The 16,579-nt window shown below is 49.2% G+C and overlaps 1 protein-coding gene across 3 annotated transcripts; it reads right to left on the reverse strand.

Annotated features, from left to right (window-relative positions):
- Positions 1-1,146: 1,146 nt before the first annotated feature.
- hmbox1b (homeobox containing 1 b) lies at positions 1,147-16,421 on the reverse strand. 3 transcript variants are annotated; one of them, XM_086167210.1, is made up of 10 exons: positions 16,256-16,421; positions 13,184-13,852; positions 7,862-7,947; positions 5,656-5,766; positions 4,142-4,295; positions 3,939-4,021; positions 2,937-3,032; positions 2,570-2,661; positions 1,801-1,884; positions 1,147-1,698 (listed from the first exon to the last, which is right to left on the reverse strand). In XM_086167210.1, exons 2-10 carry the CDS (start codon positions 13,843-13,845, stop codon positions 1,555-1,557), a joined length of 1,512 nt encoding a protein of 503 aa, XP_086023336.1. In that variant the 5' UTR covers positions 13,846-13,852; positions 16,256-16,421; the 3' UTR covers positions 1,147-1,554. The 3 variants fall into 3 exon arrangements, with proteins under 3 accessions (XP_086023336.1, XP_086023333.1, XP_086023334.1); XM_086167207.1 differs by having other exon boundaries at positions 1,148-1,698; positions 2,570-2,664; positions 16,256-16,418; XM_086167208.1 differs by having other exon boundaries at positions 1,148-1,698; positions 2,570-2,664; positions 13,184-13,849; positions 16,256-16,387.
- Between the last annotated feature and the right edge of the window lie 158 nt (positions 16,422-16,579).

A 16,579-nucleotide genomic window follows, 5' to 3' on the forward strand; every position in this document is an offset into this window, starting at 1 on the left:
GGAATGGAAAGGTGCGACTCGTTAAACTGTAAAGCCGTAATCGCTTTCACCTTCACCCGCGACCAGAAAAGCCAGAATGAATCCAGGGCGGAGGCTCCACCGCCTACTGTTTTTTTTTTTTTTTTTCCCCCGCTCGAGTTCCCGTCGGCACCGGAGCGTTAGCGTGGGCTAGGCCTCTCGTGGCTCTCTCTCGGATCTTCTCTCGGTTCGGTGCAGCGGATGCGATTTGGTCACGGGCTTTGTCCTGCGGCTCTTCCACGGCCCGATCTCATCCGGGGTCAGCTCAACGCGAAGATGTACAAAATAAAGACGTCTTCAGTCGGCCTCTTTCCGCCTTCGCTTGGCCACGTTCCTTTTCCTGGGCTGCAGAGACCTGTGAGGAGTTCATGTGAGTCAAAGTGCACAAATGGAGAAGGCCACTCCAGGAGTCCAACCTTCACCCCTTCTCTGAGGAACCCTCCTGGAGCCCGGGGGCCGATGGCACGCCTGGAGTTGGGCTCTTTGGCCAGCGGGGGCGGTAACAGCCATCCTGGCTAGCTAGCTTTATGTATGTGGATTTGCTGATGGGTTGACTTGGACAGAGGTGTTCTTCTCAGTCCCCGAGTTCAGACATTGGCGTCGAACCCAGCGACTCCTGTTTTTTCCCCAGACTGCAACACCAAAGCCGCTCCCTTCCGAGTCCAAAGTTTCAGCTCCGAGGTCTTCTTAGCAAACGTCTGATGGGGAGGATCCGTGGGACGCGCGTTCTTCAAGGCGTGAGGAGGAACCGAGGGACGGCTACTGTCTCGTGAGGCGTCGAGGAACCTTCGCCCCCGCAGGTCTGGTAGAAGGTGCGAGAAGAAGGTGGCGTCGGGTGTCGGTCGGACCTCTTTTCCTTTGGCATGAAAACGAATCCCTCGGACCGAGATCCTCCTTCGGCGGCGAAGGTCGACGCGGAGGGCGGACGACGGTGCCGGCAGCCGCCGTTCTGGCCTCGGGAGCTCCCAGGAGGTCGTCCTGGTGAACGTCAGGCTGTCTGGGCGCTCCCGTCCACGGGCTTCTGCTGAGGGACGGAGACGAACGGCGTCTCCGGGTATCACGTCGCTGAAGCTCTCTACCGACGCCGCCGCTGTGGGTGGCGTCCCACGAATTGCACAATGGGGGGGGGGGGTTGGGGCTGTGGGGGGGCAGGTAGATACGTAGCCACCATGAGGTGAGAAGACTTGAGAGCCAGAAGAACCATATATTCTATATACAGAGTATTTTCTGAGGTCCACGTTGAGGTGAAAGACGAGGGGATCGGCTCAGACCACCAGGCTGGGGGTGGGCAGGGGGAGACGAGGTAGGGCGTGGGGGGAGGGGGGAGGGGGGCTCCTGGCAGAAGCTACTAGAAGGGGGTCTAACCTGGGGGGTTGATTTCTTCAGAGACAAGGAGGGGGTTGAGAGTCCTATTCCTGCAGAGTCCATATGTGGGTGGGGGTATCACCGATACGTGGTGGAGAAGGGCTGAGGGGCTGATGGAGAAGGTCCTCTGATCTGAGTCTCTTTGACCCCCCCCAGAAGAGCCCGAGCTTCTTATTCCTCCTCCAGGGACTCGGTCTTGATGTCTCCAGGGACCCCTCCGGTCCTGGACAGTGCCAGGATGGTGTGGTTGACCGCCGCCATCTCCACGGCCAGGCTGATGGGATCCTGGTGCTCGCTGTGGGCGGCGCTGTCCTCCTGGGAGAAGGTGGGAGTAGAGGTCAGGTTTGGTCCTCACCGCAGCTGATCTTCACGATCAACACTTCACATTCATCTCACTAACAGCTGTGTGTGTTTTACCTGTGTGGGGGAGGTGGGCTCCAGTCGGTACAGGCCAAAGGAGCGGCTGAGGGGTCTCTTCTCAAAGTAGGGCAGATCACAAGCCTACACACACACACACATACACACACACACACACACACAGGGTGGTTATAGTTGAGAGAGCAGGTCCTGCCAGGTGTTTGAAGCTCCTCCTGCTGTCAGCGCCATACGTTATGGACATTGGTCTTCATTTCCTGCACCTTCAATGCTGAATTCTTCTGAATTCTCCAGACCCTTCTCTCCATGTCCACCTGGTCCAGCACCCAGGGTGTTCCCAGGCCGGCTCGGAGACACAGTCCCTCCAGGGTGTCCTGGGTCTTCCCCAAGACCTCCTCCTGGTGGGACATACCTGGAACACCTGACCAGGAGGAGCAGCTCACCCTATCTCTGAGGGAGAGCCCAGACCCCCTGAGGTGGGACGTCACTTCAGCCCCCTGTATCTGTGACCTGGTTCTTGGGGTCTCCACCCACAGCCGGAGATCAGAGTTGACCTTTCAGCTCCACTCAGACATTTCGTGTCCCTCTGAGGGCTTCACATTGTTCCAGGAATCTGTTCCTCATTTCCATGGAATCATCAACTCATGAGAATAACAAGACCAAACCCAGCATCAGAGTATCATCAGGTGTGACCTCTGCTCAGGGTGGATCTATGGAGCAGGAATCATCGGACCGAGGGTCCGTAGAGATGTTTGCATCTCCAGCGTGGGATTAGAACCAGGAAGCTCCACGGAAGCCGGCGTGGTCGTACCTGCTCGGAGAAGTCGTTGCCGTCGATGTCGTCACTGTTGGAGTGTCCTCCGGGGCTCTGAACGTCGATCCCGTGGCTCTCCAGGATTGTGGCTTCTTGGGGGAAAAGACGGCTGGTTAGATGACCGACCTGCTGTGGTGCGCGCAGAGCCTGCGGGACGTGGACCTTCAGCAGATCACGCACAGATCTGTCGCCCCAACGGCCATTTTCTCAAGTTACGTCTTCAGCGCGAAACTTCTTCCGGTCTCCTTACAGAGGAACATCTCCGGGGTTCCTGCGAACCCAGCTCGTTCTCCGTTCTCCGCTGCCGGATCGATCAGGTCTATCGGGTCGGTCTTATCTGAGCGGTGAAGGACGGGTACATTACCAATGTTGGCTCTCCTCTTGATCTCCTTGCGGCGGTTGGCGAACCAGTTGTACACCTTCAGGGAGGTGACCCTCTCCAGGTCCGACAGCTTCTTTCCTGCGAGCGGCCAGAGGACATCTCAGACCCTTAGGTGACCAGGAATCATCTTCTACCTCGAGAGTTCTGCAGCCCCATCCCAAGTAGTGTCCTGACCCGGCCTCCACACGCACAGCTCATTTCAATGTCAAGCGTTGTTTCCAGGAACTACTCTGTTAAATTGCAGACTACTTCTTCTTCAGGGAAATTCTTCATCATTTTAGTGATCTATCTTAAACTCCCTTTCCTCGAGTTCGTTTACAGGTTTATTAAATGCCTCCCATCTTGTTTTAAGACCCTCGAGAAGGTCCTTCGTTCAGTCATGTTCAGTTCTATAGTCAGCACAACATGTGTGAGCTTTGACCCCTGGGTTAACCCTGAGAGGTGCCTTGCTCAGTGGTGCTTTGGAAGGCTAGAGGAGTGGCTCGGCCGTCTCACTGAGTTTTAATGTGGTCTTAAACTTATCTGAAGGTCCGTGTTACATGGCAGAAGGTGCTGTGACGCAGAACCTTCACACTGATCTGACGTTATTATCGATCCTGGAAATAGTTCCGTCTGTCTGGTGGACTGTTTTTTTTGAATTTATATATTGTTCAGGTCATGTTTTCTCCATTTTCAAGTAAATCCCCGCATTATTCAAAGATCTGAAACGGTCAAGACAGGCAAGTTTGAAGTTCCTCCTCCCCAAGTCCAGATGCTTCTTCAGAGGAGCCCTTTGCATTCTTTGTTCGCCTGATGTTCTTTTTTTTTTTTTTTGTTTTCGCTGCTTTGTAACACCGTGTTCTCGGGGAGAGCGTGATACCGATCTCAGTAGGTTTCCTGAAAGCTGATGCAGACCTCCACCCCTCCTGCTTCCCGTCCCTGGCCCATCCCGCCGTGCCGTGTGGACCCCCGACGTCTCCGTGAAAGCCGGTTCCCACGACTTACCTGGTTTCTGGATGACAGCGTTGCAGGCATTCGCTATCTCCTCACGTTTGGCCTCGTCTGGGTACTGGTTGTCGTTGAAGTAGCTATATATAGTAGGAGAGACACGCGGATTCTATTAATGTTGCAACATAAGGACATTGTCAACACTCCACGCCCCCAGCTGTCCTACTTTTCGGTAACATCCCGTTTCCACCGCTCCTCACCTCTCCATCACCGCCAGACACTCTTTCCTCCACGTGAAGCGGCTTCCTCGACGCAACCGGAAGGTGCCGGGGGTGGTGGTGAGGGGCGGCGGGGTCTGCCTCCACTCCATGTCCTCCACCGGGAGCGGTGCCGGACGCATGTTGAGGGTGGCGCCTGGGACGGGGGGGGGGGGGGGTCAGGGACGGAGATGGTTTGTAGCACAGAAAGATGTGGCGATGGTGGAGAGCTGGAGAAACCTGCCTTCACGGAGAACTTTATGGTATACAGTCTGATAACAGAAGTGACAGAAAATTGCAAATTCCCTGCAGCTCCTATCTTGACACTAGAGGCTGGAGAGCTGTCAAGAGTCACAACCTGACGAGACGCAGCCATTGTAGATGTTTTTTCCTCCCTCTGCCGGGCAACGGCGGTGCCAGAGCCGGGCTCCACACAGAAACCGGCTAGAGAGAGAGCGGTGACGGGACCTGGCCCAGTGCACAGCAGCAGATGATTTTCACTGCTGTGGATTCAGCGTGGGAGAGAAGGCACGACTCTTTGTGTCAAAACACTCAGTAGCCTCTTTTCTGAGGGGATTTCTGACCGTTGTGAGGCAACATGTCGATTTTTAAATGACCTGTGGTCATTTCTAGCGGGTGATTCAAGTTAAATGAGATGCTGAGCGACGTGGACTTGACGGTTTGGTTTTCGCAGACAGAATTTGATCACCGGATCATCTCTATGGTGAGTATTTGCCAGGGGAAAGGATGTCGGCTGCTTGTCTCATTAGAGGCTGGTGTTGACGCAAAGATGAAGTACGAGGCGCTGCTCGTCAGCGTTGGAACAGAAAACAGCGGGCGGCGTGTTTTCCCCGAGGAGAGGCTGAGCCCTCGGCTGGGCCGCTCTGCACTCGCGCCTCAGCGTTCGATGGAACGCGGTGGGCCGCTGGGAGCTCCATGTACCATATCTGAGCGCCCACAGTCGTGGGGTGCGAGAGCCTCCTGAGGTAGGGACCCTGGGGGGGTTATAGGGGTGACTGGATGCTTTCAAACGATGGAATGAAATAGACACAATTCTAAAATGTCCAGATGAAAATGCAGTCCTGTATTTGTCATATGGAAACATACTTCACTGTTTCAGATTAACGTGTAAAATAGCAAATATTTGGAGGACATCTTTAAATTTAAAAAAAAAAAAAAATCATACAATCAAATATTACATTAAAATTAGCATGAAACGACCAACCCGCAGAAATTCAAATATATTAAATTAAGGAAGACGTCTTCTACAAATTGACCGAAAATAAAAATATGATATGATATAAAGAAACGACCTGAAGTCCGTGAGAAATAATCTAGAAGAACCCTGGACAAATAATCAGAAAAAAAAGACAAAGAAAAATGAATAAAAAGAATGATTCCAAATACCAGTCTGTCAAATTATTATACCAGAAAAAAAATGTCAATGGTGATAAAGCTTAAGACAGCTCTATTGTCATGCTTGTACTCTTGAACTTCTATGTTTTCATGTGTAGTACCTGGACTGGTTTTCTCCAGTGTGTACCAGCGGTAGAAGGCCCTCTTCTTCTGCTCGCTGAGGTCCGAGCCGTGCTGCAGAAGCCAGTGGGAGATCCGGCTCTGACTAATGCCTGGAGAACAGAGCCATCAAACAGCTCTCCGTCACTCAGAGCATGTCTTGACATCCCTTGTGGACACAGCTTTGTTAGTTGTCGCACACACTTTTTGAAAAATTGCGGCCTGTGAAATGTTTCGACCAGAGGTGGGCAATCTGTGGCCACGTCCAAACCGCAGGGTTTGAAACAGACTCCGCTCGACAGCGTACCGCTATCGGCGTGAGTGGTTCCGGTTCCCTGTGCAGTACTCAAACATCACCACCAGATGGCGCTCTACATCTACAGCGGGCCTTTTCAAAAGTCAAGTCCTTTCTCTTGTCTGGCCCTGATCTCATGTGCGCGTCGCCCTCGGCGTTCAACGGGGGGACGAAACAATCGACAGCGAGCACACAAGGGGTGTGCTGTAAGATCATTTTTGAATGAATTACGGCCCGGAGCCCAGTGCCTAATAGGTTAGGAGGACGTCGCCGCGAAGAAGGAATACAATATTTAACATACTAACTATGCTAAAGAAGTAGTCGCTACTGCAAGGAGGTTAGCCGCTAACTCACAGACTCAGCTAAAGTGTTTTATTTGTCACTGACGTGTTCAACACGTCAGAACAAAAGCGAGCCATTTACCAAATAAGCAACAAATAGCGACCGGGTCGCTTCCCTACGCCAGCCACGCACGGAAAAGCCCCTCAACATGCGAAGGAGTTCTCTAACCTGCCCGATTAGCGACTCGCTAGCCGGACATAGCACCAGCTATGGAATATTCTGAGATGAGAAGCGATTCCGGCTGGCTTTGCGTCCTCCCTCGGCCGGTGAAGAAGTTCAGCACCTGGTTCCAGACGGAATCCATCAGACAGGGTGGGTTAAATTCATCCCTGAACACGATTCTCCTGATACTTGGCTCTGAGCGCAGCACGCCGCAGACCCCGGCTCACGGATGAACTCCTGAGGCGGACAAGCAGCGCTGTTCCAGTCAAGTCCATCGGTGGTAGTTTTTTTTTTTGTTGTTTGTTTTGTTCTTTAATTTAACAACGAGAAAGCTGCGAATTTTTCACCTTGACAAGGTCCGGCCCGCTGCTTAATTTGTAACACGAATTGTGGCCCTGTAGCCAAAAGGTTTGCCCACCCCTGGTGTAGGGTAAAGATTTTGTGTCATAACACAGCTGCGGCGTGTCGGAGGTCTAGGCTTCGTGTGGATATATTGTCAACACAAATCGGACCGGGAACACATTGCATTTGTTTAAGCGGAATAATGTTCTCACATAGACCGTGGCCTATATCTAATATCACACTGGTCTAGTCATGTCTGAGGCCCGGAGAGGCATCGTGCCATGTGACGGTAGGTGTCTTAATAAAACAAAGAAATAGCTCTAGCTTGGATTGTTTTCATTTCCCTCTTGACTAGGTGTAATTTCAGATCAGGAGAAAAGCATCACTGCTCTGCGCAATGTCTGCTTCAAATTCAATCTCCCTCTCAACCAGCCGCTTCGACCCATGATAATCTACAGAGTCCAAACGAAATGGTGTGTCTTTAATGCCAACTGAGAGGTCACGGTTCTAAATGTGTACATGTTGCAGATAAATGATGCAGAGCTAAGATAAAACAGCACAGACAGAATTTTTAATCTGATAAATCTAGACATTTTAACTGTAGAGAAACACAGTTACTTTACAGTTTGCAAAGTGAAAGAGGATATGTGAGAGTGATAAGATTGAGCTGATATTTAAGCAACATTCAAATGCTATTGTGCTGTTTTGTGCTTTCACCAGTTAGCCCCGGTAGATTTTAGTATATCGTTAGAAAGAGTTCTGTTCAGCTGGAACAGTTTTAATTTAAAATCCTAATCGTATCGATGATAGCACATGAGAACTGTGGTTTTGCAATTAACAAAGACATTACGCCGGCAGTTGCCAGTATTGAAAACAAACACAAGTGTCACCCCTCATTTTGTGAAACTGTTGTGACCACCTAAAATGAACACGCGTCGGCGTCCAAACAACTTTCGTATTAAGCTGGAAATTGTAGACCCGACAAACTGATCGGCAATTTTGGGGATCTGAAGCGTGCGTTTGTTTGCAGTGGGTGTTGGAGTTTGTCGGTTTGTTCTGTTACTAACCGGTGACTTGTGCAACCACGGCCTGAGAAATCCTCCGGTTCCCCAGGAAGGCCTTAATCTCCTCTTTCACCAAACTGCTGTCCCGCCTGCAATATCACCAACAACACAATCACACCATCAGAGGCAACATCCTGAGAGCAAACGTGCTTTGTACAATCAGTGTGTCCAGATACACAGCAAGTATGAAAATATACACAGTGAGGCTCAAATACGAAATGACTTCACATCCAGGATGTCAGCGGTGAGGATTAGCACAAGTTTCAGTGGTGTTATTTACATAGTCGCTGACATGTACGTGTATTTCTGCTCCTTCGCCTTCAGTTATCTGACATTTTTTCACACCTCACAACCACAAAAATCCTCTTTTCATTCCAATTAATCAAACGTGCTCCGTATTTGACGGTCTGCTGACAAACCCGCCGAACAAAGACCCCGTTTTTAACCGGCACAGTGTTCTTACAGTGCTGTTGTTCTTTTTGTTTTGTTTTTTTACACCGCTCACACACTGTCATTGTTCACGCTCGACAAACACACAAGACGGCGACTTTTTGAAGAGGAGCCGAGGCGCAGTCATGTGATCTCGAATTACAAAAATGTAAATGTGTGTTTGCGGCATACCCGGCCGCAGCAGAGATTGTGGAGAACGGAGCAGGAATACTGGGTGGTGACTGAACATGTGCAGTCACACAATGTACCCACCCTGCCTCCTGGCTTCCAGCCAGTCCCCTCCCCTGTACCTACACGACGAGCCACACATACAAACGTACACATTTTCCTTGACTTTGGATCCTCCGAGCGGTCGGCACACGCCGCCATGACCTGCCGAGTGTTAACTGATTGCCGCATTCATGTCCTCTTTTTTTTTTTTTTTTCCCCTTTTTGGGTACGCAATCACGCCCATGTCGGAGAAACCGCTGTTTGTCCGTTGCTACATCTGGTAGCTGATTCTGGTGTCGAGAAATAACTGATAAATCAGCAAGACGTTCTTTGTGAAAGTCAGAGGGAAATAGGCACAAAGAATGGAATATTTTACTTTAAAGTGTGTGAGAGATTGCCTGAATGCTATTGAGACAAGACACGTCCACAATGTGCATAATAATTAAGATCTTAGATCCGGTGGTATTGGCGCTGTTGTAACTGCGGTGACAAAGCTGATCATAAATCGACTGCAGCCCCTCCACCGATCACTACATCAGGCCGGCAGCGGAAACCAGGAAACACAAAGTCCTAAGAACTTCCCTTAAATGAAAATGCGCCAAGACTCTTGATGTACAGCATCAATATCCTCCACATCAGTCTGAACGCTAAATTTAGACTTCAAAATTGCTGTTCATATCGACATCCACGGATCAATGTGGCTGCTGCACTGGGAGGAAGAGGAGTGGTAAAAAGAGGAAGATGAATGGATGGATTGATGCCAGCTGAAAAGGCCAAACCCCAGCAGAAACAGAAATGTACACTTGAAAAAGTGAGAAAAATCACAAGGGCAACATGGAGAGTCTCGGGCCTCAGGGAAAAATAATGAACTTCCCGTCTAGGCAAGATGGTCGTATAATGACGAGGTTTGATTTGAAAATATTCAGGAGAAGCAGCTTAAATGAACATACGGTGAACCTCTTGAATGACAGATATTATGTTATGTGCCGTGATATGATTTCTCAGTACCGTCTGTTCCATTTTGTGAAAAAAAAAGTATAATCAGCCAGGAATGACTTAAACAGGGATGACCTAAAAATACATCTAAAATGACCTGAATTCATGTAGAACATTACAAGATATTGTTTTGAGAAGTCAAGGAAAAGGAGAACGTGTGTAGTCACATTGGGATTGAAGGACATATTTGTCGTGATTCTAACATACCGATGTGCTTCAGATATTCATCTTTTTCTTTTTCTTTTTTTTTTTATTGTGTCTACAGCTTGCACACAGGGCCGAGGTGGGGCCGGAGCCAATTCCAGCCAGCCCTCAAAGTCTTCACCTGGACAGGTTGCCAAGGTGATCACATACAGTGAAATACATACGTTAACTCTCCCATTCAAATAGGGGCAATTTTCCCATCCGTGCGTTCATGCGTTGTCTCCATTGCTCATTCTGTGCTCGGGGACACGAGCTATAGGGAGGGAACCGGGGTACATCTTGGGACCGGAAAGCCACGCGGGCCGAGGTGACCGTGCAAAGCCCGTGCAGAAAAGCCCGAGGCAAAATCAAAACGGGAACCTTATTTCTGTGAGGGAGCAGTACGCACCGCCGCGCCGCCATGATGCAGATATTGTCAAAGCATTAAGAGGCTTTTCCTGCAACAGAAGCCTTCCTTCTGTAATCTAATCTAAACAACAGCGTCTTTATGTGTGTCTGTGATGCATCACAGGACGCACATGATGCACTGCACACATACTGGCATACTTCAAGACTAAATAGCAGCACTCTCATTCTCCGTCTCTTGCATCTTTACTTCAATATCTTGGAATGGATGCTACTCGGTGGGGAACATGTAATCCAGTACTTTGCTGGGAGAAGAGATTCAGGGAAGACAATCAGGACAGTAATGAGTCTCACCCCAAATATTAGCAGATGTTTTGTATGAATTATCTCCAGCGATAACAGCATGGAAAACTGCTCTTGTGTTTTCCTGGGGCGAAATGCAGCAGACAGAAATATGCCCCAAAAATCCTCAGACATTCAAATTTTACAGGGACCACTGAAAATTGACAACCTCAAAACATCAACCAGTATTCATTGAGAAGAAAAGTCATGGAACTCACCAGGATATTACCTCTAAGCCAAGCATAACATGACCTAAACTCAGCCAGAAATGAGAAAAAAGAAAATCGACTTAGAACCAAACATTTGCAAAGATCTACCTCAAGTTCGACAATATAAAATCCTGTCTATATTGCAGGATTGCAGGGGGACTGGAAAAAAGCTCTGGAAAAAAAGTGGCATTAAAATGTATAAAACAGGAAATGCAGTCCAGCTTCGTAGCGAGAAAGTCCCTGCTCCAACTCTGAGCGAGCCTCCCTATGTGGACCTATCATGCCCCCCCCAATGTCCACGAGGAGCTTCTCCAGGTTTCCTTTGACCAGTCAAAAGTACGCAGGCTCTCCGTCACAGACTCAAAGTGGTTCAGCTATGATAAAGTGAACGGTTGTGTGTCTCGATATGAGGCCCAGTGATGACCTGGCTGCCATTGCATAATAACCAGGATAGACAGTAAAAAGTTTTTGGACTCATTCACTCACAACAAATTTCCAGTGAAAGGCTTAAGCAAATGATTTACCCATGTATAACATGATCCTGCAGAGATTGACGTACTACAGTCTTCCTTTAGGTTTGCAGAGGTGCACTTATATCAACATATTGCTGATATAAGTGAGATAAAGACAACAAACAGGAAGTGCGAAAATGTGCTTTTTTAAAGTCCCGGATGAAATGGAACTGAACAGAGCCAAAGAGTCGGAGCAACCACTACCGTGCACTGTTTAGAAGCCAAAGGAGCCACAAGTACCACGGCAGCATGAAAGTCTTGAGATGGGACCCGGCTGTCTGAGAAACACTGAGTGATGCTTGTGTTTGCGACCAGTCGCTGAAAGCGAAGCGGCCTATGTCGTCTGTTTCCCCCCATAATATCTGAACACTTGCGCCAAAGTGATGGCTCTGAAAGCTTTCGTAAATGATACTATACAGATGAGAAAACCTTGAGAACCATTGAGATAACCAAATATCAAGGAAACTACCGAAATTGCCTGATCATCCTTAATGTCCAAAATGTGAACGCCCATAAATCAATGATAAATGAGGAGCCGAGCGGGGAGGGCTCCAAACGGCTCCACGTCTCCTCATCTGTCCAAGGTCAGAACAATGGTCCTCAGGTCTACTCAGCTTTGTCTGATAACAGCTACGTAGTAAAAGGCTTCACAGGCTTTTCTACTCGCTGCCATTTATGCAAAATGCTTCATTTGCAAAATGGACATAAGTGCTTCCTCTGGCATCTCCAAAACCCCAATGCCAGCATTTCTCTGTGGCTGCTCTACAAGATGTGGCTGTTACCCTGGCGACCTTCAACGGCTCAGTGCTGGGAAACATCAGGGATTATGGGATGCTAGAGCACTGAGAAATCTGTGAATTTCACAAAAGTCCGGTAGTTTTTCCTTCATACTAAACAGCACGATAGATAGATAAAGTATAATAGAATTGATATGTGGCGACATGGATTTTAGAAGTTTTAGATCACAAATGTGATGCAACATTTCCTTTATACTGACAAGTAGTACAACTTCAAAAGAAATAGTATGAAAGTGTGGATTGCTAGTAAAAACTGCTTGAAGAAGAGTGGAACAATGACAAGAAGTGACCTTCAGTAACAGAGTATGTCTGAAATGGCAAAAAGTCGATCTTAATGTCAACAGTATGGGAAGGAATGACTTGTGGAGGTGCTAATGAATCACAAAGAAATGAAACATAAATCTGAAATGAGTTCACTGCTGGAGAGAATCTAAGGCAGGTGTAGGGAAAGACCTTTTTTGTTTCATTGTTGAAAAGTAGCAAGATGTTACCCTGAAATTGATCCTGAAATGCTCTAAAGGCTTGGGGAAAACCTCATTAAAAGCCAAAAACAGAAAGTAAACAGAGAAATAAGCTGGAAAAATCACCAAGTATTTCACTGAAACTCTGGGGGAAAACTACAAAAAGCAGCAAGTGGCTGGATGAAAACAATGAAGACAATGAGACAAATCAGCCTACGACTGCATAAAAATACTTGAATGGAACTGTAAATTTAGGGGAACACACACTGAGAAACTATTCCAATGGTGCTAGTCATTCATTGATTCACTGTCTGCACACATCATCCTGAACACGAGTTGGTGAGTGCTGGAGTCAGTCCCAGCTGACGCTGGGCGACAGGCAAAGGTTTCACCTGGAGTGGTGCAAGTTGATCCAAGGCCACAGAGACCTACGGCAGTTCACTCCCTCACCCACCTCTACGGGCAATGTAGAGACTTCAGTTAACACACTGCATGAGGAAACTAGAGAACAGGAAGGAGAAGCCAATGCAAAGTGATCCAGGAGGCTTGTTGGTGTGCACCGGGAGTGGCAATCACTGCACCACACTGCCACCAGCGGATAATGTGTTCATTTGTCTTAAGTAAAATTCCGTTCTGAATCAACAAGGAGGCGCGTGTCAGTATCCAAGGGAGTTTGAATACGGAACAGCTCTATATTCAAAACAATCTGTCTGACGACAACCTTCTCGGGTCACATGTTGACCGTATTCACACACGAGCACAAAGTGTAAGAGCGTTGCGGGAGTCTTCAACCACTGACCTCATTAGCTCCTCCACCTTGTCATCCACGTCCAGATCTTCTTCTGTGGCTTCGTAGCCGAAAGCCCGCACCGCGGCGGCACTGTTCACGGGGTACCTCGGCGGCGACAGCTTCCCGTTGGGCGTGGCGGCCAGGCTGTCTCGCCCGTTCTGTGCCAGCGCCACCAGAGATACTGGGGAGGGCAGGATACCGGAGGGCGGCGGCGGCCCAGGAGGTGGAGAGGTGTCATAGCTGTTGCTTGGAGATGGGGACAGGCCGCTGCCAAACTGCGTCTGCGTGGCTGTAGAGACTTTGGAGGTCGTGGAGGCGGCGGCGGCGGTCGCGGAGTGATCGCCGGCGTTCCCCTCAGTGCCGTCGTTGTTACCATTGCAGGTCAGAGAGGTGGTGGTGGCAGCTGAGGCAGCTTTGTTATTGAAGGATGCATTCGCATTGGAGGCAGAGTTGTTGGTACAGTTGTTCGTCCCACCTACTCCATAGGAGGAGGAAGATGAGGACGAGGAAGAGGTGCGGTGGCCAAACTTATCCCCGTGCTCCCGGTCCAGCCGGTCAAGTGTCTCCAGAGCGCACAGGATCTCCTGCTTGGTCATCCCCGACCGTCGCAGGCGTTGCAGCAGGTCTATCTGCTCTATGGTAAAGCGTGGCTCTTCGCAGAAGTCAGACATCCTGCTGCTAGAGGACAGAGCAAAACACAGGGCAGGGACAGTTAGGCGGCATACTGGATGTGCAAGGGAAACAGGAAGCGAAACCAAACAGGACAAGGACTTACATGGGGGAAAAAAAACTGACAAATCTGTAAACAAATTTTAGACATTATCTAGAAAGAACACAAAACCATTAGCATAAGCAAGAGATGGCCAATATTCAGTTAAAATCAAGAAGAACTTACCTGAAATAACAAATAATTGATTAAATAAGCCAGTTATCAATAATTAAAATCATAACAAATGGAAATCAGTGAAAAATGACAAAAAAAAAGGTTATCTTGAGAGGGATTGAGAAATCAACGAGAAATCACTTTGAAAATGACTGAGATGTTATCATGAATCAGCTAAAAATTAAGAAAAATCAACCAAAAAAGAAAACCATAACTGTTTTTCAGTATATTACTGAAAAGAAAATTGGCGACCAAATCTTTGAAGGAAAAAAAAAAAAAAACAACTTAAAGACTGCATGTGCAGACAGTCGGGTCCGATGATGGAGGAAGAGGAGGATTTGGGACAACTGCGTGAACGGAGAGGAATATAGGAAAAAGGAGTGAAGCTCTGATGTTGAGTTGGGCGGTCGGGTAAAGAGGGAACCCGAAGGCTCCACTGAAATCGTCTCTCAAAAACATTAGAAACGGCAAGAAACTGGTAACAGAACAATCTGGGGGAGGGGAGGGGAGAAGGGAAGGGGGCTGGCAACACAGCAGCAGATAGAGAAATGAGGAGTGAGTGATGGAAGTGTGAAAGAAAGGAAGGGTAAGAAAAGGGAGGGGCATAAAAAAAGAAATCAGCTATTTTTGGGAAGCAGACGGCAACACGGCGCAGAAAGCCTGAGTCACCTTGACAGCTGATGCCATCTTAACATTATATACATCCCGTCTCTGCACGCCGCCCACGCTCCTCATATGCGATTTGCTTGCCTCAAAATCAATGCAACTGGAATCAGACTGCGGCATCGTTCCTATCTCCTGTGCCAGAGAGCTCTGCGGACAGGAGGAGTACATATGGGGGGAAAGGAGCCCGTGTACACATATGGATTTACATGTGTGTGTCGAATACAGACGTGTCTGCATAAACTCCAGTCTTGAACTGGTCGATTCTGTCAAACGCTTAGAGGGCAGAGTTACTTTGGGCCGCCTCGGATATAGATTACCTCAAAACCAACGAGAAGAACAACGAACATTAACCCGTGTCTGGAATCTCCTCTAACAGTTTATAAACCAAAGCTGTAAATTATTATCATGGCCGGAGTAATAGCCATGTCTAATCTTTTACTTCTGCATTTAGATGCGTTCACGTCAGCTGTAGACTTGGAGAGGGTTGGGAGGAAAATGGGAAAAAGGAGCAGTGACATTAGCAAAAAAATGTCATTAAAAATGACAAACGGCTTTTAAAAAAATGTGCATGAACACATGGAAGTCAGTCATAATTAATCTACCAGTTGCAACTGGAAACCGGGACAAACATTTAAAAATAAACTCCAGAAAGGAGCAAGAAAATCATGCACAACGGCAAGAAATCCCGGAAGGGCGCTGAAATAACTGTCTGCGATAACCCGTCTGTCCCCTTCGGCCTGAAATACCACACCGGTGTCTCGGATCGGCGTTCCAGTCCGGGTTACACCGGGAGCGGCTCCCGGTCCGGACGGCATCCGGGGGGCACACAGGGGCACAGCACGGAACCCGAGGAACGGGACCGTTCTGAAGGGTTCGGTGCATGTTCGGGGAAGTTGGGGGAACTCTGGAGCGGGGAGGGGGTCTGGCAGGCAGACATACCGACAGTGGGGTGACAGAGCCCGGGTTCTGAGAGGGGTGAGAGGAGGGCAGGCTGCACGGTGCACACCACCATGAACGCCAATCTCCCGCTGTCATTGCGGGCTTTAGTCATTGTCGCAGTCGGGACAGCTGACTTGATGACCGGGCGTGTTTTTTAGCGGTCATAACCTCTCGGTGCCGGCGTGTCCCGGTGTTCGCGGACCACCGGTGCCCCCGATCCGTCCGCCGGCTACCGTCATTGCGGACGGTCGCGAAGCGGTGCCAAGCTTTCACGCCCTTTGCCAAAAAAAAAAACAGCTAGCGTTAGCAAACGTCCGTACGACACTCAATGTGACCCATCAAATTAGCCGGCGTGACCCCGCAATTCCGGCGCCTATTGTTAACCGGCACCTCCGGCCGCCCCGCGGGTACGGCGGAACACGACCGGCAACTTCATCGGGACCGCGTTCGGCACCGGGAGCGGCGGTGACGTGATTAGCATAAGTTGCTAGCGGTGCCAACGCAGACGCGGTTAGCCGCCGCTGCCGGCTAGCGATGTTTGATATTAATAACATCACTTTTCCAGAGGTTCGGGTGGAAACGGCTGGACTTACCTCGGTTCAGAACGGACACTCCACCATTTAACTTTGTAAACTGAGCGAGCGGCCCGCGGAGGGGGGGGCTTCGACTGGAGCCGGGAGAATAAAAAATAAAAATGATAACCCGTTCGACCCTTCGCCGAGGGTTTCTAATCAGAGGCGAATTATTTGCCTCTCTGCTTTGTCTGTCTGACAACAGCCATATTGACAACTAACACCTTCGCGTGGGCGCTTGGGAAGTGTAGTCCTTTTCCCCGGCGGGCCCCTCACAGCGCCGCGGCCGGCTCCGCTCTCAGGACTACAAATCCCTAAATGGGGAAAAGTCGGAGCGAGGGGCTC

This window comes from Fistularia commersonii, chromosome 20, assembly GCF_037954325.1.
Source record: "Fistularia commersonii isolate RoL2024-O1a breed Wild chromosome 20, RoL_Fcom_v1.0, whole genome shotgun sequence".
Lineage (NCBI taxonomy): Eukaryota > Metazoa > Chordata > Actinopteri > Syngnathiformes > Fistulariidae > Fistularia > Fistularia commersonii.

What these genes read in the sequence shown, in the direction of transcription:
- hmbox1b (XM_086167207.1), bottom strand. Translation starts at nt 13,845, where the DNA reads ATGTCTGACTTCTGCGAAGAGCCACGCTTTACCATAGAGCAGATAGAC. An exon ending in TGTCTGGCGGTGATGGAGAG is followed by an intron (nt 4,022 to 4,141) that starts GTGAGGAGCGGT and finishes TACTATATATAG; the next exon opens with CTACTTCAACGACAACCAGT. An exon ending in AGCCCACCTCCCCCACACAG is followed by an intron (nt 1,699 to 1,800) that starts GTAAAACACACA and finishes ACCTTCTCCCAG; the next exon opens with GAGGACAGCGCCGCCCACAG.